Consider the following 23,576-nt stretch of genomic DNA (forward strand, 5'->3'; position numbering starts at 1 on the left):
AAAGCAAAAAGAACTTAAACAACATTTTGGCAGCTGCACATCCGTGCGGGCAGGATATGGACTGGCTGCAATCGACAGAATGTGCTTCAATGGCTTTCTAATGGACTCCATCCGCTATTTAATGCACACACACACACTCTCACACATACACAGGCTCGCACACACTCACAGTCAGATGGTCGCATACACATGTGGCATAAACTGAAGTACATAGCATCCTGCACGGCCAATGCTCGTGCAGCGGCAATTGAAGTCCGAAAAAGGCGCACACATTGGCAGCTTGTAAAGATTAATGATCAGCGCAGCCGTTGGACCAGCCATTGGCCCGGACCCGGTGCAACATGATGCGATAATATGCGATTTGCTGCCCGGGCATATCTATAAAAATCGTTTCGCTGCTTCTGCTGCTGTTGCTGCTACTACTGCTCCTGCTCCTGCTGCTCCTGCTGCTGCTGCTGTTGCTGCTATTGACAGTGCAATTGCTGCAGTACGAGACGACAGGTCGTCCTTGTCCAACAGCTCTCAACTGTTCGCAATCTCCTCCTGCAGAGAGCCAAACATTTGGCATGCACGAAGTTATTCAATAAAATAAAAATTGAATAGCTTCTGGCGAACAAATTCTTGCGATTGCAGCGAGTGACGAAGAAGGAATTCAGCAGAGCCGCTTATTTTATGAACTGCTTACTATACATATATATTGGAAATCGAAATTATGTGTGCATATGACGTCAAATCAGATCTAAATTAAATAATGAAAATTATATCGTCTATTGAAAAGCGAATGGAGTGGTTTCAGCATAAGTAAATAGGTGAATTTTAACTGTATAAAGTCTGAAATGAGATCAGCTAGTTTAGTTATTTTATTTAAAATTTTATTTTTATTTATATAACAAATATAGTAAGTCAATAATTATTGACATGCTGTATTTCTAGGGTGACCAGATAAAACTGATACTCTTTCCATCTATATATTACAGCAGCTATTTCATTTATCGATAACATTAATTTGTGAAAACATTCAATAAGATTCGCCTTTTGATAACGAACACGAGTGATACGCTATCTGTTCAGTTTATTTCGGCAGCTTTTTAAGTTATCGATAACATCTAGTTGCTGAAACATTCGATAAGATTTGCCACTTGATAACGAATATGAATGATATAGTTTCCATTTAGTCTATTTCAGAAAGTGTTTATGTGCAATTTTCTAATGCTTTGTTAGTAACATTTAAATAATATTGGAAGTGATTTTCTTAATTTAGTTAGATAATTCATAAATTTAAATATTAGTTTTTGATTTATGCTCGTAACATTTTTCGTTAAAGCGTGTTTATTATCTCAGCGCCGTTCGCGCTTGTGGCATGCGGTTAGCCAACTCTAGTTTCACCACGCCTACCTCCCTGATACCCCCCCCTCCCTGCCCCGTTGGTGAGTGGGTCGCACTTGGCACTTTTAAGCGCTGCTCGGCTAAACAAATTCAATTTAAACGCGTTAAGCGTAATATTCATTAAAATGATGTTGCCCGAACCGCCGTAGGTACAAGTGCATCAAAGTCAACAACAGCCGCAGCTGCAACCGCCGCCGCGGTGGCTGCCACAGCGGCACAGCGACGCAATCCACTGATGATGCACTGCAGCTGAACTGAGCTGTGTTGTACTCATCGTTGTCGTCGTCATCGTTGTTGTTGTCGTCGCAGTTGTTGTTGTTGTTGCCATTCCTGGTGCAGCTGCTGCATTTAGCATTTTCAAAATCCGCTCAGTGCTGCAAATTGCGCTGCGTTTTGCCAACTTTTATGCACAGACACACACACACACACACTTACAGCAGACATGCAGCGGCAGCCCAAGTGCAAACTACAAACTGTGAGTACTCCATGCATATGCTGCAGTAATTGCCGCCGTGCCGCTGATTACACTTCAACAGCCGCCACATACAGACGCAGATGAACGACCAACAACTTGTGCCGCCTTCAAAGCAGCACACACACACACACACACACACACAGACAGAGAGAGATTTACATCGTAGCCAGCTTTAGCTTTAGCCTTAGATTCTGTTTTGGCATCAGATCTGGCTCTGACTGCGGCTGTGGCTGTGGCTGTGCGGCGCTGGCTTATGCAGCCGCACTCGGCATTCGGGCAATAGGACCGCTGGGCTTTTAACTGTTCTAGATTCAGCTAAAACAGCCACAAATACTTGCATATACAGTACCGAGCAAAAATGAGTGAATGTTTCACAACTTTGACTTTCATCACGCATAAAAATTAAACCATACAAGCAAATTAAGATTTTGTTTTTTATACTTGTTTATTAGTTTGTTCTTAACAAATAGAAAAAGTTGCAACGCTAAATCAGCTAAACTCAATTAATGAAAAATAAAAAACCAAAAAAATCCACATAAACTCAATTTTGCACGTTTCATAATTGCCAATACTTTGGCTCTTCTACTTCTCTTCTCAGCCGAAATCATCCAGATTTCCCCATAACTTAGCTCCTTGGGTATTCTTCTTAGTCGTAGATTGAGCATGTAGATTTACCGTTATCTTAGTCCTTTTAATATTCTTATTTGTAAAGCGATTTGAAGCACATTTTCTTTTCGCAACAAATTTAAAATAATTGGTGAAATATAATTTTAAAATGTGGAAAATTTCAGTCGACATTGAAAATAGTGGTGTGTGCCTGACCGGGAAGGGATTTCCTTCGCTTATTATTGCCGAAAAGCTTTGAATCAGCCGAAATTTGACTCCGAAAACTCAAGTCAAAGGTTGCAAAAAACTGTTTTCGGGCTCTGATGCTCGACTAATGATGTCGAAAATTAAGAAAAACAAGCTGCTAGCACCAAAGGGTGTTTCTCTAGCAATTAATAAAAATGTTAGCAAATGGACTGCTAGAAGAGAAATTCGTGGCTTCGGATATGTATCATTCGTTAAAAAAACAAACCTGCATTGTCCGAAAAGAATATGAAGGCGCGTTTGAAATTTGCAAGGGATCACAAAAACTGGAGCATTTATGATTGGAAACGAGTTGTTTGGTCAGATGAATTAAAATTTAACCGTTTCCAATCATATGGAAAGCAATATTGCTGGTGCAGACCTGGGGAACGCATTCAACGACATCATGTAAAGGAAATCGTCAAACATGGCTGCGGCAGCATTATGGTTTGGGGATGCTTCTCTTGGTAGAACGTTGATCCTCTACATAGAGGAAGGATTATATGAATATTCTTCAAACCCATCTTCCCAAATTCACTGATAAATGTGCGTGTCCCCACAGAGAACGGGTTTTCAACAAGATGGCGATCCAAAACATACTGTAAAGATTATTTAGGAATGGATAGGAAAGCAGAATTTTAAGCTAATTTTCGCTCCATACATATAGAGTCTATATATAAATCCTATCCCGACTTCAATCCTATTGAAAATCTGTGTTCAATAGTGAAAAGATGACTGGGACAGTATGATGCAGCCCCAACGAACATTGACAGCTTATGGGAGCGCGTAGAAGCGGAGTGGAGCCAATTTCCGAAAGAAATGATTCAAAGTTTGGCTGAGAGCATGCCAAAAATAGTCAACAAAATTATTGCTAATAAGGGTTTTGGACTAAATATTAAAAATGTTTAGTTTTTTTTTAGTTTTTAGTAGTTTTTTTTAGACGTGCAAAATTGAGTTTATGTGGATTTTTTTGGTTTTTTATTTCTAATTTTTTGAATTTTGCTAATTTAGCCTTGCAACTTTTTTGTATTTGTTAAGAATACACTAATAAACAAACACACAAAAAAATTTGTTGATTTGCTGGTATGGTTTAATTTTTATGCGTGATGAAAGTCAAAGTTCTGTAACATTCACTCATTTTTGCTCGGTACTGTACATGCAACAAACACATGCATAAGCAAACAGTCAACCGACAAACTTGACACTATGCATTAATATCTAAATGTGAATATCAAAATAATATGAGCTCTGCAATTTAGATAATTAATATAGGAATTCCAGCAATTTTAAGTATACAAATTAAGCTTTCTATATTCCCATAGATTTTAAAATTGTTCAAGTATTTTTGTTCTCATTAATTTGTTTATAACAAAAATTGATTGCTTTATAAATATGATTCGTCAGAAGATTTCATTATAAACATAGCGCAACTAAAGTAAAGTAGGCCAGATATTTCCACATGGGACCAGGCAAATTGTACCTGGCATAAACAAATATTAGAGCAGTAATTTAAAGTAATTTCAATTTGAGTTCAATCGCCGCTGTTTACATTGAGTTCATTCAACTGAACTATTGAACGATTAATTGATTCTATTGAACTGTTGAGAGGTTTATGTTGTTAAGCGTTGAGTTTCATCGAGCTCTTCAGCTGTCTGCAAATGGATAATTATTTTAGAAATTATGAATCGTTTATGATTGATTTATTAGTATGTTTGTGTTTTATGAACTGCTTCGATAGTTGCGAAACTATTTTATAAAATGAGTGTTTTAAATTGAAATTAATTGAATTAAGACTTTGAAAATATTGACTAGGCAATTTAGATATATATTTTATTTCCATTTAATGGATTTTAATCTTTTTCTGGAATTGTATACATATTGTAGCATTAATAGAATGCTTAAATATAACAGCATGTTTTAGTTACAAATTAACATTTTAAATATGTATGATCAGAGTATTTGGACTAAGCATTAACATGAATTACCAAAATGCTTTAATCCAAAATTACCATTAAAAACTTATACAATAACTGAATATTTTGATTGCAATTTAAAATTAACAGTTTAAGCATTTGTAGAATTTTTTTTATCTTCACATAATGTTCTGATTCCTAAATCGCTAACAGAATATTATGGCTCAACATTAACATTAACATTTTAAATCAATTTAACAGAATATGTGACTCTACATAAACATAATTATGTTAGTCATTGTAACTAACATTATATTTAATATTAAAAATAATATTAACATTTTAAATGTTAATAGAATATTTTCACAGAGAATTAAATAAACATTTACGACAGTAACAGAATATTTTAATTCAATATTCGCATTAATATTTAAAATATTAATATTTTGAATCAACATTAACATTAGCATTTCAAAAGTCAACAATAACATTAGCATCTTAGCCATTAAAGCAATATTTGAATTTGAAATCTTTTTCTTTGTCTTAATTCAAGCATAAGTCCTTGTATAAATTCAGTTCATTTAACAAAATATTTAGATTTTGTCGCCTGTGCGGGCTTTTGCATATGCATTCCCATAAATTTGTCGGAGTTTCTCTTCGAGTTCGAGTGCTTCGGCTGGCTTCATCTCTATAGAGCGTTGCCCCACCCTACCTTCCGTGCCCTCCCTCTCCCTCGCACACTTTCAGCTGTATTTGAATATTTAATTTTTTAGCATGCAGCGCACATTTCGCACTTCTAAACTGATGCTAAACGTTCGTCGCTGCCTGCATTTCCGCCAGCTTCGCCCTGTGCTCCCGTCTGGATTTTCCAGGATTGTCGTGTGAATGTTTTGTGTGTGCGTGTGTGTGTGTGTGTCTGTGAGCTGTGTGTGTGTTTTATTAAGCAAACAAAATGTTTTCTCTGCTAAATGGGCAGCAGCAGTCCCTTTCCGTTTCGCGCTCTCCCCCTCTCTTTCTCTCTCGCGTTGATTGTGAGTTCAATGCGCTCCACAAGCTTTTCAAAGTTACTAAATAAAGAAAAAAAAAAACACTCCAAATTGGCTTTTCCGATGTCATCTTTGCAATTTGGTTTGTTTTTTCGCTCGTCGCGTCGCAAGCCATAATTAATATCATTTTTGGCACAACGTGGGCTGACATGCCACGCCCCTGCCTTCCACCAGCTGTCGCCCACCATCCATTTGCAGCAGAGGCGCCATTTTTGGTCCTCTCCTTCCTTTGCCTAACTGTCTTTGGGCAGGCTGTCACTTATAATTAAATGAATTTCACTTTCATAAATTTCACTTTGACAGCGACAAAGCAAAAGGCAGTTCGGCATTTATCACGCAACAATTACCTGGCCTTAAATATATAATTGAGTCGTCATAGAGCCAAATATTTCCGTCGTTAATATTCATTCCTTTCGCTGAGCAGCAAAGCTTCCATGGTAAATGCTCAAAATGTTCATACAATATTATGAGTTTGAAATGGGTTTTCATGTGTTCTTGGTGTGGGAGATTCTACTGCACTTGCTTGGAAATTGAAATAGATGTTAATGGTTAAGCCAGTTCCTAATGGAGCTATAAGAGCTATTAATTTTGTAATATGTATAAAATTTAATATTCGCATTAGAGCTAAGAAGCTTAGTTGTATGTTTTAAATTTCTAAATCACACTTTTATGGTATTTAATTCTCGTAAAAGAAAGACCAATCGTCGATAGATAATGTCTGCTGATAATAGAACAGGGATTTTGTTCATATAGCTATACAGGAGACCTGCCTAATTTATTATCATTATTATTATCTTTATTTTATTATAATTATTTTAATTTTGTTATTAAAATTTTTCTTTTTTTGTTATTATTTTAATATAATTTTGTCTTTTATTATTATTTTAATTTTATTAATACTATTGTATTATTATTATTATTTTAATTTTATTAATATTATCTGCTTATTAAAATTATTTAATTGTCATCATTATAGTTCTTTTAATATTATAATTTATTATTATTATTTTTATTTTGTTTTTATTATTTATTTAATTGTCATCATTATAATTTTTTTAATATTATAATTTATTATTTATTATTATTTTTTTTTTATTTTTTTTAATTTTTTTTTTTATTATTTTTAGTGTTTTTTTTTATTTTTTGTATTATTATTATTATTTTTATTTGTTTATTTTATTATTATTAATTAAATTTTTTTTTTAAATTTTTATTACCATATTTGAGCCTCTAGAGAATCTATTACATAAATCATCTTTCTCTCTGCAAATTTCCAGTCTCTTTTAAATAGCCTTTATAGCCAAATTAAATAGCCTTTATTGATTTTAATTTATTGTCAACCAACTTCCTTTGCCAACTCCAGCTTCTCTTATATAATTTGAAGCTACATGCACTGCACTTTAGATGGATAGCTCTCAGCTTAGCTATATTCGTCTCGTTGTTGCAGTTGTTGTTGTTGTTGTGCTCAAACGCACTTTAACAAATTTTCTATGCGAAATTCCATTATCCCTTTGACATTTTGCAGTTGAGTTAGCGACCTAGTTTGCCATACAGCGTAAATATCTCCAGACTTTCTTTTTTTTTTGCTGCTGCTCTGTGTGCAAAATAACCCCAAAGAGCGCTAAAGAAGTTGAAACAAATAGAAAAAAAAAATTGCTGCATGACATTATTGCCAGTCAGCTGTTGTTGTTGTTGTTGTTGTTGTTGCTGTCGCTGTCCAATGTTCGTTACGTGCAATGTCACCCACCTACACACACAAATACTCACTCACACACACACTTCCGCTCTGGTTGCATTGTTCATTTAAATTCTAATTTGTATTTGCCGCACTCGACAATGAGAGAGTCGAGGACAGCAGGACCTGGGGACATGGTGAGCACGCTTCCTGCCAGCGGGCACTTGGACAGGTACAAGGGTTGCTTCGCTTCAGCTCTTTGGCCTACCCCCCTCGCCATTCCCCCTCGCCTCCAGCATTAAGCCACGTGCCCAATAATGTCCTTGAAACTTTTGGGGCGTGTCCCAGCGATTTGTTATTGTTGCCTTAGTTAGGTGCTGCAATCCTAATCGCGTTTTTTGGTGACGCTTTGCATAGCCCACTCAATTGGCGCTTTTAATGACTCCAGCTAGATGCGAAGCAGAAGAAGACGTGTAAATGGTGGCCATTGAACAATGGAACGCCAAGGCCGCAGGAGCCCCAGCAAAGTGTCATTCGCTTGCTACATTACCAACGAAACGATTAGAAATCATTTGTAGTGGCTCGATAAGCACAACTTTTCACAGGTGTCGGGAAATGGCCGCTTGACGTCCTTTAATGGGGCTGTGAATGAACCGGAATCGAACATGACTAATTAGTAGCTTAAAATGAAATTTTGTTGCTTTCATATGGGTCAATTCGCTGAATTTGTCGAATGATTCATATTTGGTTGGTACTTCTGATACAGACCACATAAAATAAGAATATTTTTCGATAGTTTTATAACTAGTATCACTTTCATTTAATCTGACTGATTAGCGGGTATAGCAGCATTTAGTCAGACAGATTAGATTATATAGAAGCGAGCAAATGATTCATAGACTAATGAGTAGGTTAAATAAGCTGATTAGGACTGTTTATGTATAACTTGTGAAAGCAATACAATAATCTTTATTTAAAAGTTTGCATATCTTATAATTAATTGCTATAAAGTGTAAGTATTTAAAGTAATGTATAATATTTTCATTGATTTTAATTTTGTACTTTTATGGTTTTTATTTGTTTACAATTTTATTCTGTTTATTTTTGTATATTTGCTTTGACAAAAAATGTAGTAAAATAATTACGGCTAAAGTTTAATACTTTGTTTTAGCATCAAATAAATTAGTAAATATTTTTTTAATGCTTATTATACTATTAAATTAATCAAAATCTTGAGTATGCTTGAATTTTATTTAAAAATGAAATACTAATATAATATAATAATAAAAATAATAATATAATAAATAAAATAATTTATTAAAATAATAAAATAATCAATATATTAATTTATAAAGTTAAAAAAAAAAAAAAAAAAAAAAAACAATCAAACTAGGCAATAATTTTTTTATGATCATGTGTTTTCATTAAGCAAGAGCCTTCGCTTCTTTTCGTGTTTCTAATGAGTGCCTTGAGTTTAAATAATTTTCAAATACACACCAACACATACAAAAGTTTTTTTTGCCTCTCAAAGACCCGAGAAACCCCAGAGAGAGAGAAAAAAGGTTTCTGCCCGATCGCGAACGAAGTCGTTGAACCGAAGCAATTGGTTGCTCTCTGAGTTTTTTCTCAAAGTGGGAATGAAACACAATTTGCAGACAGACGAGAAACGGTCAACAATTGTAATTTTCACTATTCATTCACTTTTCATAGATCAGTTTTTTCAAACATATTTCTATTATATTTTGCTAATAAATCAATATTTAATTAATTAAATTCATTTTATTCTATTATCAAGCTCAGTATAATTTTATCAAAATATTTGTTTTACTGAAAGTGACTTTCAAATTCATTTTAAAAATATATCGACTTATGTTTTTATGAAATTTATTTTATATATCTCTAAAAAATAGATAATCATTTTTATTAAATGTAGAAAGCAGAGTTTAAAGTAAAATTAAATTTAAAATTTGTTGGGGTTATAGAATAAAAATATTACAAATTTATTATTAAGCAATAAATTAAATCCACAAGTTGAGCCATTTGAAATTTTTATTTATCTCTTATTAAATTCCTGCTTTGCTTAAAGTAATTGTGGCTTTGTCAGAAGTTTTTCAGTGAATCGAAATGGATGGCATTCATTCGACGAAATGGAGGAAAATTGGTTTCCCGCTGTGTGCTGCATGCTTTTCCTCTACTTTCATTCACTCTGCCTTGTGCTTACATTTTCCATTGCCATTCGCTCTGGCCAGTTTGGCTCTTAATTCAGCTGTTGTCGCCATTGCTTTAGGTACTTAATTAAAAACCGCATTTGTTGCATTTCTTTTTTTTTTTGTTATTGTCGTTGTTGTGTGTGTGTGTGTGTGTATTTTTTCCTTCTACTATTTTAGCTGTTTTGTGAAGAGAAGAAGTGGCCTTGCGGCCGTCTCTGGGAATGTTAAAGCTTAGAATGTCTTATGGCTGTCTTTTGTTCTGGTTTGTCACTGGAATTTATAGCAGGTTTAACCCACTTTTAGCTGCGCTTGTGTGTTGGGGTGTCTTTTTTTTTTTTTGTATTTTTGGGGTCAACTTGAAGGCAGTTCAAAGCTTTAAATTGGTTGTCAAATGAAACGAAGGAATGTGATAAGTGCCAACGACTTGCAGGGGCGGGAAAGAGCTTGGGATATTTTACAATAATTAAAGTGCATTCGGCATAACGAACAGCAACGCGATAATGAAGTTGCATTTGCATTGCGTGCGCTCGGTCCAATGACTTCAGCCAGTCCCAAATGAAATTGTTTTGTTGCGCAAAGTATTTGCGTGTGTGTGTGTGTGTGGGTGTGTTAAACTCTTGCGTTTACTCAGGCCTTTTAAAAACTATGTTAACAGCTAGGCAATTAAAACGCTTAACTGACGCTTTGGCTATGCTTTGGTTACTGCTCCGCTGCTCCGCTTGCTACTGGGCTACACCTCCTCGATAGGATTATCGCTAAACTTGACGGATCCGCGCTGTCGCAGATTGGCCCGCTGTCTTTTGTACTCGCTGCGCTGCTTCTTCGAGGGCTGCACCGCCTGGTCGAAGGCCACCGCACTGGGTCCAATGGGACTGGTCAGATAGCTGCCGCCGTGCTGCACCTCCGCTGGCCATTTGTCGCCATGCATGGCCTCCACCAAGGCCGCCTCCATCTCGGCGTCGCGCTCCTGCTGATTGCTCTGACGCTGCTGCTCCTGGAGGCGTGCGCGTAGGCTGCTCATCGCAAAGCTAATATTGGATTGGGCTTGGCTGTTCTGCGGCTCGGCGAGAACCAGCTCTTTGTGGTGCTTCGGTCGGGCTTTACTGCTGCTACTGCTGCTGCTGCTGCTGCTGCTGCTGCTGCTGCTGCTGCTGCTGCTGCTGCTGCTGCTGGGCCTTGCGTTGGCTGCGGCGGCCTCGCGCTCGCGATACTTTTTCAGAAACGCTGGCGGATAATTGGGCACCTCGGTGGTTGTGGTGGTCGGTGGTGCAAGGCTGTTGCCACGACTACGAGGACGGTGCGCGTGGCTGCCGCTGTGGCTGTGCTGGCTGTTGGCATGGCTGTCGGGCGGGCTGTTGGAGTGACTGCTTGGCTGGCTGTGGGAGTGACTGCTCGAGTGACTGCTTGGCTGGCTATTGGCCTGCTCGCTTGGCTGGCTGTGATACAGCTTGGAGGGCACAAAGCCGCCCTCCATGGGCGTCAGCGATTGCACCTCGCCGCTTGCCTCGCCCGTGTGCTCGGTCACCTCGTATTGATGGCCGCCTGGCGGCTTGGCTAGCTCATTTTCATTATCGTCATCGACTTGCTCGAAATCGTCGTCCTCCTCGTCCAGCTCTGGACGTCGGCCCACCAGTTTCTCGGGCTTGGGCAGCATTTCGCCAGGAGGCGTATTGTCCTTGTTGTCGCGACTGGACGTAATTTGTGTGTGCAGCTGTGTCATGGCCTGAGGACGCAGCGTGACATAAGACGTGGGCTGTTCACCCGACTTGTAGACTGGCTTCCAGCTCTGGTATTCCATAATCTTGCCAGAGACAATCTCGTTGCTGTTGGTGCGCGGCTTGTGCTTAAAATATTTATCCATGAGCGCCTCATCGCTGCTAGCGGGCACTTTGCCCTCAGCAATCAGCTCCTGCTCCTTCTCCAGCTGCCGCATGCGATTCTCGTACTGCAGCTTCGTCGACTCTGTGACCATGGGCTTCGGCTTGGGCAGTGGCCTTATCAGCTTCACCACCTTCTTCGGCGAGCCACGCATCTTGATTATCTTCACTGGCTTGTTCGTATGCGGATCTCGGATGATGTACTTGACGCGCGTCGTCTCCGTTGGCATATAGTCCATCATGTTTTTGCCGTAGCTCGCTGTGCTGGGCATAAAGTCACCGAACATGGTCCTCATTATCCGTGCCCCACCGAACATGCGGCCCATAAGGCCGCCCATGTCCATTTGCTGCCACATGAAACGTCTTTGAATTCTGCAAATAAATGGAAGGCATGTTTAGAGTTTTCATTTTTAATTTTCTTAGTTTTATTTGATTTATTTATTAATCTTTTTTTTTCTATTATAGTTGATAGTTCTATGTTTGCTCTCAGAGTTTTCTCTCCTTCCTCATCTCACCTTATCTCTGTGCTTGGCATTGATTTATTTATTTATTAAATATCTGAGTTTGCTCTTAGAGTTTTTCCTGAATCATTTTATATGGAAAACTCTTTTGATTTGATTGCTCAGTGCTGTATAATTGTGTTAATTATATTCTTTATTTTTCACTTTTTAGATTAGAGTTTTGTATTTAAACTTGAGTATTTCATTTATATTCTTTTTTTTTTTTTGTTATTTAAAATGTTAATTCAAATTTAATGTTTTTATTCAAATAAAATTTGAATTTACGTTTTATTTATTAATATTATTTACTATTATTATTATCTATTATTATTTTATGGAGTTTATAGTTTAGATTTGATTTTTTTTAATTTAACACCGAGTTTTAAACTGCACTAAATTTGCATTAAAATTAAAATTTTTATATTTAAATGTGAGTTTTCATTCAATTTTTTTTTTTTTTTACTTTTAACATAAGTTTTTGCAATGATGTTTTACTTTAATTTTACTTAACTATGAATTTTTTATTTAAGTTAGATAATTTTTAACTTAATGTTTTTTTTAATTTTTTTTTTTTTTCCACTTTAATTACTAACTTTATTTAAACTTGAATATTTTTTAAAATTTTAATCACAATTCAAATGTGAACTTCCTATTTAGATTTGCATTAGGCTTTTCATTTGCATTAAATTGAATTGAATCTTGCTACGTTTTCTTCTTAAAAACCTTGGCAAACCGAAGCAATAATTCTCATTTTATTTTCTATACTTGATAATCACTTCCTGGTCACTTCACTTACCTGTGATCTTCCGCCTGTTGCTCGCCGCTCACCAGCTGCAGCAGCAGCAGCAGCAGTAACGAAATGCAGCATCCGGAGATCTGTAAGCCAGGGCGGGGCTTGAATGGCATTTGCATTGAATTGGTTTCTGGCTTACTTACGCAATGCTTCCTCATGTCGAGAGTAGTTGGGTCTGTGCTCAGGTATTCCAAGTTAGAGCTGCTCTATTCGCTGTACGCTGGCAATCGTCGTCAGTTGCCTTGCGATCGCCACTATTGACTGCCGGCGCCTGCGCGCCAAGCACATGATTTTATACACTTCACACGATCTCGTGGCAAGCGCTGCAGTTGCTCCAATTATGAAGCGCAGCGGCGGCCTGCGCTTGGCATTGGCATTTCACTTTCGGCTAAACAATGAATGGTTCGCACTCTTTCTCACTCTCCCTCTCTCTCCCTCTCGCACACACTCCTGTTAACAGCACGTCCCCCGCCTCCTGCTATGCATCATTCATGTGGCCGCCTTTCGTCGAACAATTAGTTCCATTAGTTTCTGGCTGGTTTTGTGGTTTTTACAACATATTTTTTGTTGTTGTAATTTATATATTTTTTGTTGTTTATTGTTTTCTTTGTTATTGGCTTTTCCTTCCTTTAGCTGGTTGTTTCCGTATGCATTTTATTTTCTTGCTGGCTGATTTTTGCACCTGCCCTGGCGTGCAGCACTTGAGCATGGTTAAAATATTTATTAAATTTCGTTAAATCACTGAACACAAGATTGCAACATACTCAATACGCGATTCGTGCCCAATTATGAGTTCATATTTATTAATGAGGAGGAGAGGCTTTTCTTTTTGCATCGTTTTACTTACTCTTTTCATTTTTTTTTTTTTTTTTTTTTTGCGCTATTTTTATTAATTAACGGCTCATCGGCAATTGTATCATAAAATTGATGGGCAGCAGCAGCGCCATCTGGCGAGCGAAACGTGCACTGGCCGGCCAATCGGCAAATGAGTCTGGTCCATGGGCTTTGGGCAAATGACTTTGTGGCGTGCGGTGCCAGATAGCAATCAATAATAATGATGATGACGATGATGATGATAGTAATGATGATACTGATGATGGTATAAGTAATGTTGATGACTGTGATGATTATGAAGTTGATGGCGTTCAAGTATTTTGTTTGCACATTGTGCATCCACTTGATGATTGTTGTTTGCACTGGAAATGCGACAGGTGGCGCCACTTGGCAAACGCTTTAGAATGGCTCGTTGTGTGTGTGTGTCGTTGACGTCTATTTGACTGTAATGAGATCTATTTGCCATGACATTTAATAACAAATACAAATTGCATGTGAAGCGTGCATTTTGATTTTATTTGAGTTGCACTCAGCATGTTTAATATTCAGAATGTAAGTGAATAAATATTCTAGTAAATTTATTTAATTGCATTCTCTGCGTGAGGTTTAATGCAAATGTTTTTAAATAAATATTATCAGCTTATTTAAAGGCTTGTTAATTAAAATTCATGCAGAGAATACAATCAAATACACAAAGAAAATCAATTAAATTACAATAAGCATAAAACAAATAAATTTATTTTTATTTCAAATAAATATTAGCAATTTAATTGAAAGAGTTTTCAGTAAATATCTTGCAGAGAATTTAATTAAATATAGGTATATAGTAAAATATATTAATAAATAAATATAGGTATATAAATTCAGTGTATTGAATTATTTTAGAAAAATAATGACGAACGAAGAACTTAAGAGTAGAGGTTTCAATAACTCTTACAAATAATCATTTATAGATATTTATATGCATATATATTTGTATATATATTTATACGCATATTTCTATAAACATATACACTCATTAACTCATAGGTCAAGGCTCTTATCGGAGCCTAAAGCGATTGTAATTCCCTTATCCCCACATAAGGTTGAAAACTTGCTAGACGCACTGATTAAACAGAGTTTAAGTAGAACACAATGAAAACTAATTTGCACGCAAATGCACTTTAGCACACACACACACACACACACACACACAAGTACCGCCCTTTGTGTGGGGGTTGGCCTATGTGTGTGAGTGTTTGTAGGCGTTTGCGTATTTGTCAAGAGCCTGTGCAGGATACAAATATTGCGCATACGCCGCGTGGCTGCACTCAATACCATTCTGTTGTCAATATAATGTATTTAAAATGCCATTTGTGTAAATGGATTATGTAATCGATGCATTTGCCATTGGATGTGCTCTTATGTGCGTGTGTGACCTCATATGTACACACACACAAACACACACACATTCATATATACTAAATGCATATTTGTATTATTGCTGGCAAGCATGGTTGGCTGATAACGATACGCAGTTGTTGCTGTTGCTGTTGCTGCTGCTGCTACTGCTGCTTCAACATTGGCATTCAGCTCGGCGCTGGTAGTCGTCGCGCTCGATATGTATATAAGTAAAAGCAAATTGATGCCTTAAGCCAAATATAAACACAATAAAACCAAACAAGCCGCAACAACAATGAGCAACAGCAGTCAGAGGGCGCCAAGTTACAAGTTGCTAGCAGAAAGGCACTTCCCCAGTCGGTTGTTGCTCAGCAGGGGGCGAGGGGTGAGGGGCGAGGGGCGGGTAGGGCTGTTGGAGAATCCTAGGCCAGGCCACTGACGCAAAGGCAGTCAAGTCAGGCAGTTAGTCAAGCGTAAGGCAGCAGGCGGCTAACTGCAAATTGTATGAGCTCAAATTTGCCTGTAAGCCAGCCCAGCCAGCCAACCAGCCAGGCAGCCCAGCCAGCGAGCCGGCAGCCAACGAGACGTAAGAACCGATGTCGACCCAAAGCCGGCAGCAGGCAGCAGGCAGGAGGAGCCTCAACAGAGCGCTGCAAATTGTATCTAAAATGTTGATAACATCGCATTTGTGGCACAGATTTCGCCTCACTTACTCAGCTGCCTATCGCAGCGCACACAAAGGCTGAGCATTGGCTACAATAACATTGACAACATTGGCAGCCGGGCAACATGCAGCTAGTCAGGCAGCCTGACAATGCGGATCGATGTGCTCTGGGCTGGCACTGGGGCATGTGATATTTGAGTTATGCGAAATGCAGCCTCTGTTGACTGTTGACCATTTGAATGTTGCAACAACGTTGGGATTTGCATTTCAGGTTTTTTTGAATTTGCTGTGACAGCCGTCGCTTAATAAATATGTGCAGCGAGGGCTGCGCGTATACTTGTGTGGCAATAGTTTTGCTTGCGTAAAGTAAAAAAAGTAAAAGATGCGGAAAAAATGTATTATTATTAAATAAATTGATGAAATTATATACTCGTATGTGTTTTTGATTTGAATTTTTTATTTAAGAAAAAGATGAAATTTCGTAAAGAGGTTTACTGCTTATTTTTGTATTATTTTTCAAGCAACGTGTTTCAATTGGCTTATAAATATTTTATTATTTTTATTATTAATTTTGCATTTTTGTTAATTTATTATTCTTTGTGTTTTATTTAATTGTATTCTTGTATTATTCATTTATTATTTTTTGGTATTTTATTATTATATTGGTATTTTATTTTATTTCATTTATTTGTTTTAATTTTATCCTTTTTATTTTAATTATTAATTTATTTTTGTCATTTTTTTATAATTTATTTTATTAATATTATTTTTTTTTTCTTTAATTTAAATGATGAATTTGCATTATATCTAATTTTATTTTAAATAAATTTTTGCTCTTTTTCTTAAAAAAACAAGTAAGAAAGCTCTAGTCGAGACTGCTCGACTACGAGATCCCCTGAACCCTTGGAGCAATAGATATTTCAATACTTTTTCGCGACTTTCAGCTTACACAAGAAAAACACACACACACACACACACGCACGTACGCACACACAGGTATACATACACACCCAAGCATACACACACACATACACACACACACGCATACAGACACAAACGCATACACACACACACATACACACACACATACACATACAAGCAACCATGCATAAACACGCATGGGCTGCAGTGTGCGCTTACTATGAGAACTTAATTGTTTAATAACTTTTTTTATGGACGTACGATCTTCATGAAACTTTTAGATTATGATTATAACATGAATATGCATGTAATTGCCAAAGCACAAGTCTCTAGTATTTGAAATACGCTTTTTACAAAAGTGAGGGTGAGGGGGTGAATTTAGAGGTGGGGGGTAAATTTTAACAAAAACCGAAATTGTATAAATTGCATATAAGCATACATTAAAAATTTGGAGACTCTAGCAATAATGGTGTAGAAGATATAATTTTATAACTGGGTTTCGATAAGCTTTTTTATCGATAAAAAAAGATCGAGATGAGTTATCGATTTTTAATGATAAACTTGATATGCGCGCTGTAATTACGGACATTTTAAAAAAAATTTGAAGTCTCTAGCTCTTATATCTTCTGAAATCGACGCGTTCATACATACGGACAGACGGACAGACGGACAGACGGACAGACAGACGGACAGGGCCAAATCAACTCAGCTCGTCACCCTGATCAAGAATATATATACTTTGTGGGGTCTGCCACGCCTCCTTCTCCCTGTTACATACATTTCAACAAAACCATTATACCCTGATTTCCCATTGAAAATGGGTTCAGGGTATAACAAAAGCAATAAAGAGTTATGGATCTGTTGGCTGATGGAAAGATATCCTATACGAAATTGACCTAGGGTTGAGTTGGTAAAGTTGTTGCTTTATGGACAATACTGTAAAAGTATTCACTGAAATATGCAGCTTAAGGTAGAGACGAGCAAGCATATATACCCTTTGCACATTCTATACTCCTTCCAGGGTATTCAAATATGTTTTCAAAGTAAACAATGGCTGGATGGTATTTATGGCTTGCCAATAATTAAATATCCTTGAAAGTATGCAGCTCAAAAGAAATTTTATATCTATCTATTCCATAGCCACACATCAATTTAGAGTAAACAATAGCTTAAATGTCTATTGTGGCATTTCTTTATTAAGATTTCAATTCAAAAGGGAATTCAATTAGAAAATATATATAAAAGATTTAACTCAAGTTGCCAAAGCCAAATGATTATTGCAACAAAGAAAGAAGTCAAAGAAAAGAATTAAAAAATGTGCGTTTGGATTTATATTTCACATATAAACAATTTTTATACCCTGAACCCATTTTCAATGGGAAATCAGGGTATAATGGTTTTGTTGAAATGTATGTAACAGGGAGAAGGAGGCGTGGCAGACCCCACAAAGTATATATATTCTTGATCAGGGTGACGAGCTGAGTTGATTTGGCCCTGTCCGTCTGTCTGTCCGTCTGTCCGTCTGTCCGTCTGTCCGTATGTATGAACGCGTCGATTTCAGAAGATATAAGAGCTAGAGACTTCAAATTTTTTTAAAATGTCCGTAATTACAGCGCGCATATCAAGTTTATCATTAAAAATCGATAACTCATCTCGATCTTTTTTTATCGATAAAAAAGCTTATCGAAACCCAGTTATAAAATTATATCTTCTACACCATTATTGCTAGAGTCTCCAAATTTTTAATGTATGCTTATATGCAATTTATACAATTTCGGTTTTTGTTAAAATTTACCCCCCACCTCTAAATTCACCCCCCTCACCCTCACTTTTGTAAAAAGCGTATTTCAAATACTAGAGACTTGTGCTTTGGCAATTACATGCATATTCATGTTATAATCATAATCTAAAAGTTTCATGAAGATCGTACGTCCATAAAAAAAGTTATTAAACAATTAAGTTCTCATAGTAAGCGCACACTGCAGCCCATGCGTGTTTATGCATGGTTGCTTGTATGTGTATGTGTGTGTGTATGTGTGTGTGTGTATGCGTTTGTGTCTGTATGCGTGTGTGTGTGTATGTGTGTCTGTTTGCGTGTGTGTGTATGTATACCTGTGTGTGCGTACGTGCGTGTGTGTGTGTGTGTGTGTGTTTCTTGTGTAAGCTGAAAGTCGCGAAAAAGTATTGAAATATCTATTGCTCCAAGGGTTCAGGGGATCTCGTAGTCGAGCAGTCTCGACTAGAGCTTTCATACTTGTTTTTCTTCTGCACATATTTCACAGACCATTTTGTTGCTGTTTTGCTTATACAGCAGCTATTGTTGTGCTGCTCTTAAAATATATATTTACTTATGTATATTTTGTAAAGCAGAAGTACTACTACCTGTTTTATAGCGCAGCTGGTGTTGTTCTTGTTGTCCTTAGTGATTTAATGCCTGGGGCGCACTGGCTGTTGCATTGTGCAACTGTTGACGACACAATTTTTGCTTTATACTCGCTCTTTATACAAACACACAGATACACACACATAGTTAGTGACGATATAAAGGCAAAGATATTGCGCATACGCCACGTTGCAGCTTTATGTCCAATGTCTGTCTGTCTGTCATGTTGGCGCCGTCAGAAAAGCTTTGAAGTTCCATAGATAAGCCGGGCAGAGTTTTGCCGTCTCGTTGTTGCCACGTTGTTGCTCCTCCTCCTCCTCCTGCTGCTGTTGCTGCTTCTCTTCTTCCTCTTCCTCCTGCTGCTGCTGCTGCTGCAGTTGTGCTGCATAACTTGAGGCTAATGGCCGCCTACTGGACAATGCGCGCCGCTAAAAGGCATTGCAAGAAACGGTCCATAAACTTATGTCATAAGATGCCCCAGTGACTCTGGCAAGATGCTGTAAGCCAGCAGCGCAATCCATGGGATATACGCTTCTAACTCCAGGGTTGCGCCACACATGGCTGTGCGAAGCATAATAATAATTTTTTTTATATAATGTTCTAAAGTTTTTATGAATTTTCCTTTAATACTATTATTTCAAGGACTTCCTTTCTTTAATATTAAACAAAGAGTTTCGCATTTGAATGTTTCCTCTTTGAGCTGAAATGACAGAATTAGATTTTATATCCGACAGCCCTGGTCCATGGGATGTCCTCAAACTATATTTCACTATCCCACACACACACTCACAAATGGTCACACACACGCACACACACACACACTTACATTTTAAGCGCATTTAATGCGCGCATAAATTATTCAGAGTGCCGCTGAAAAAGCCAGGACTCCACGCTGTGCAATACTCAATTATTTTAGATTAGGTTTGGATTAGTGGTCAGTGTATGTTAGCCAAGTGTAGCCGAGCTTTTGGCCACATGACTCGCCGCTTGGTTCAATGTACGCCTGGTTATTGCACTTTATGTGCCCGCTGAAACAATACCGCGAACCGAGTTCGGGCTTTTAGTTTTTGTACAACGTTACGTTTATGATAAATGCGATAAATGTGGGTATATGGGTTTGTGGGTTGAGCTTGACAGTATTAGGAATAAAGATTGTTGAGGCATCTGAGTGAATTGTGGCCATGCGATCAAGAAGGGCGGCACTTGTATTTGAGCTCATTATACCCTGAACCCATTGAAAATGGGAAATCAGGGTATAATGGTTTTGTGAAAAAGTATGTAACGGGCAGAAGGAGGCGTGGCAGACCCCATAAAGTATATATATTCTTGATCAGCGCGATGAGCTGAGTCGATATAGCCCTGTCCGTCTGTCCGTCCGTCCGTCCGTCCGTCCGTCCGTCCGTCCGTCCGTCCGTCCGTATGAGTGCGTCGATCTCAGAAGTTATAAGAGCTAGAAAGCTGAAATTTGGCATGCATACTCGTGTATACCATACGCAGTACGAGTTTGCTTTATTTTTTCGATAAATCATCCGATAACTTTTTTATCGAGAATAATCGAAAAATTGATTTTGTTTTTTTAGCTTAATTTGAACACTTTCAGACCTGGAGTCTTTAAATTTGCGTTGTATATAAAGTTAATCGATACAAAGATTTTGTAATTTACAGATTTTGGATACCACGCCCCCTTCGCCCCCAATTTGTAAAAGACGCATTTCAAGTACTAGAGACTTGTGCTTTGGAATGTACACACATATTCACCATATGATTACGTTCTAAAAGTTTCATTAAGATCGTATGTCTACAAAAGAAATTATTTAACAAATAAATTCTCATAATATTGCCCACACTGCAGCGCAGCCCAAGCGCAGTCGCTGCTTACTGCGCAGTTAGCAGAGCGCAGGCTTATGCGTGCGTGTGGATGCATGTGTATGTATGTGTGCATAAAAGAAGTGTAGAATGATTAGAATATCAGCTTAGAGGGTTCAGGGTATCTCCTAGTCGAGCAGTCTCGACTAGAGTCTTCTTACTTGTTTTTAATTTGTCAGAGCGGGCGTATTAGCGCACTCTATACTCTCTAATTACGGAGAAAGAATAGAAACACTTTGAAATTGAAACTCAAGACGATTGGTCGTGTTTTGCTTCTGCTCCCAGAGAGCAAAAGCTGTGAATTGTGAATAAAACTAAAAGTAATGATGATGATGAGCTTAAGCAGAGATGATGATGAACCTGATGATAATATTTGTAGGAGGCTTCACTTAAATTATTTCGGCAGCTAATGCTTATAAACTTCTTCGATGCCTAATTAAAATTTCGCTCTCATTCTTCCTCTTCTGCTTAAACTATCGCGCTCACGCCAACTATCGACAGTATCATAGCCATCGATATGGCCAAGGATCAATAGATGTACATATAGTTGACCACAGTGCTATTCCCTCTAGTCTCTTATCGGCCCACTACTTCATTTCCCAAAATATCGAACAGAAATCATACAGATTATACTCTAAATCATTTCCTATAATCTATATCTAATAATAAAAGACCAAATACACTGAAACTAAACATGATTAATATATGTATTTATTCAAGAGGTATCTCGCTAGTACGTCGCCCAATTCCAATGCTCTCAGTTATTCGACTACGATTGGTGGGGCGAGCGACAACGGTGGCTCCAATCAATGTTTAATTGACCCATTTAGCCAGGAGGAGGAGCATAAATAACATTTAAGCAGCCGGCGTTGGTTTCTTGTCGCTGCTAAAAGCATTCGTTATTTATCCACAATGTGTCCCGGGCGAAGTCCTTGTGATGTCAGCCTATGCGTTTAATTTATATTAATGTTGTCATCGTCAGTGGCCCGTTCACTCACTCCCCCTGCCCACCCCCCTCTCTCTCTCTCTCTTTCTCTCTGTGTGTCTCCCCCATAACCCAGAACTGCAACTGTTTAGCTGGCTCATCTGCGTTGTTTGTGGATCGGGCACAAATTAATTTACACTGCACGAAATCCCAGATGCCTAATAAAAATGTTATGCCATTAAATTGACGCGTTTACAACGGGCCAGCCAGCCAGACATCCAGCCAGACGGACGGACGGACCGTGCAACATGATTATGATGAGCCGTTTAGCTGCTGTCTTTATGGCCATTCAATCAGTTTGCTGTTTATGCAAATGAATTGACAGTCCAAATTGACAGTTTGATTAGAACAAATTTTTGCAAATTTCTTTCGCTCTCTCTCAGTCTCTCTCTCTCTCTCTCTCTCTCTATCTATCTATGTATCTCTTATTTTATAAGCTGTTTGTCTGGATATTTTAAGCCAGTTTAATAGGCTTGTCGCTCAATAGATATTTGATTGCTCTTTTAGGTTTTTAAAGATTTCCATTTCTAGTCTCGACAAAAATTCCGATGATAAATTTCATGTGATATGAAAAGTTTTAGCTTGCGGCTAGAGAGACCGAAAATTTTTGGTTTATGGCTAGCATTTAGTTGACCAAAATGGCAAAATATTTTGTGAAAGGAAAACAATTTTGTACCTTGCGTGGGTTAGGCCAGGCGCAACATTTGTATCATTTCCAAATCCATAGCTAACCTCAATGACACGCTGATTAAATCAAATAACTTATGGCTTTGGCTCACTTAAAGCCCCCCAAATGGCAGCAGTCAGCAAACTAAAGTGAACTCGCTGTGTGACTGTTGCTGCTGTTGCTGCTGCTATTGTTGTTGTTGCTGGTCAGCATTCAGCGCAGGAAATCAGCGTTGCCCAATCTGTGGCCAGTCGGTTGCTGCTGTGGCGGGTACTTCATTGTCTATGAAATTTGCTCAACTGCAAGCCAAGCAGAAGGAAATTGCTCACACACACAAACACACACACACAAATAGGGATATCTATGTATGTATGTATGTGTGTATTTCTAAGGCGACTGGCATTGCCTTAGCATTTTTTCTGCTCGACTGCTGCTGCGATTGTTATTGTTGTTTTGCTGGCTCTAGCAGCTGCCATTTTGTTTTGGGCCATACACTTGAGAGCGTTAGCTATACATACATATATCAGTGAGTGTGTGTTTATGTGTGTGTGTGTGTGTTTGTGCGCGTCCATTGTTGTAAGTATCTTTTGTTTCAATTGCTTTGCTTGCGGCCCAGCGCAGATTTGAGCTCAACTCTCGTTGGCCAGCGCCATCGCCATCGTCAGGCATTTCTGGCATAGCTGCTCCCAGCGGACCCACAGTTGTGCCCCCCATTTGAAGCTGCTTTATTGCAATTGATTTTGACACCGCTCTTTATGTGCGCCGCAATCTGCCAGCTTAATATGACCTAAGCATCGTGTACATGTGCCACATCGATAAGTCCAAGATATGCTTTTATCCATTTTCTTTTCATTTCGTTTGTCTCTCTTGAATTTAATCTTTAACTGTTTTTCTCTATTTTATTTCGATATCATTGCAGCTATGTCCATGGCATTGGCTCGGAAACGCGCAACTCGCTCTTCCATTTGCATAATGGACGCGATATGGTTATGGTGACCACATGCAAGCACGGCAAGAGCTGGCGCGAACTGCAGGATAATCGCTGTGACGAGGATAATCGCGAGTATGATAGGTAAGTGGGCACATCATTAGCATAAATGTGTCGACCAAAAATTGTTTTCCAGCTGTCATTGGGTCCAAGTGTAATTTGTT

At 37.9% G+C, this 23,576-nt stretch overlaps 2 protein-coding genes across 2 annotated transcripts in view; one reads left to right on the plus strand and one right to left on the minus strand.

The window, feature by feature from the left end:
• LOC6580286 (exostosin-1) overlaps nucleotides 1–23,576 on the plus strand; it is an 88,038-nt gene that overhangs the window by 18,282 nt on the left and 46,180 nt on the right. The window contains exon 2 of the mRNA XM_002006099.4: nucleotides 23,344–23,496. Within this exon, the coding sequence (XP_002006135.1) occupies nucleotides 23,344–23,496 (153 nt within the window). The remainder of the gene's footprint in view (nucleotides 1–23,343; nucleotides 23,497–23,576) is intronic.
• LOC6580287 (pinin) lies at nucleotides 9,348–13,308 on the minus strand. Its single transcript, XM_032730807.2, has 3 exons — nucleotides 12,868–13,308; nucleotides 12,728–12,807; nucleotides 9,348–11,803 (listed from the first exon to the last, which is right to left on the minus strand). The coding sequence occupies exons 1-3, from the start codon at nucleotides 12,880–12,882 to the stop codon at nucleotides 10,285–10,287; spliced, it is 1,614 nt and encodes a 537-aa protein (XP_032586698.1). The 5' UTR covers nucleotides 12,883–13,308; the 3' UTR covers nucleotides 9,348–10,284.

The sequence above is a fragment of the Drosophila mojavensis genome, unplaced genomic scaffold, assembly GCF_018153725.1.
Source record: "Drosophila mojavensis isolate 15081-1352.22 unplaced genomic scaffold, ASM1815372v1 contig_80, whole genome shotgun sequence".
In the NCBI taxonomy this organism is placed as follows: domain Eukaryota; kingdom Metazoa; phylum Arthropoda; class Insecta; order Diptera; family Drosophilidae; genus Drosophila; species Drosophila mojavensis.

Excerpts from the sequence above, each read along its gene's own strand:
- LOC6580287 (XM_032730807.2), bottom strand. Across the intron at positions 11,804-12,727 it reads CAACAGGCGGAAGATCACAG|AATTCAAAGACGTTTCATGT; the intron begins GTAAGTGAAGTG and ends ATTTATTTGCAG.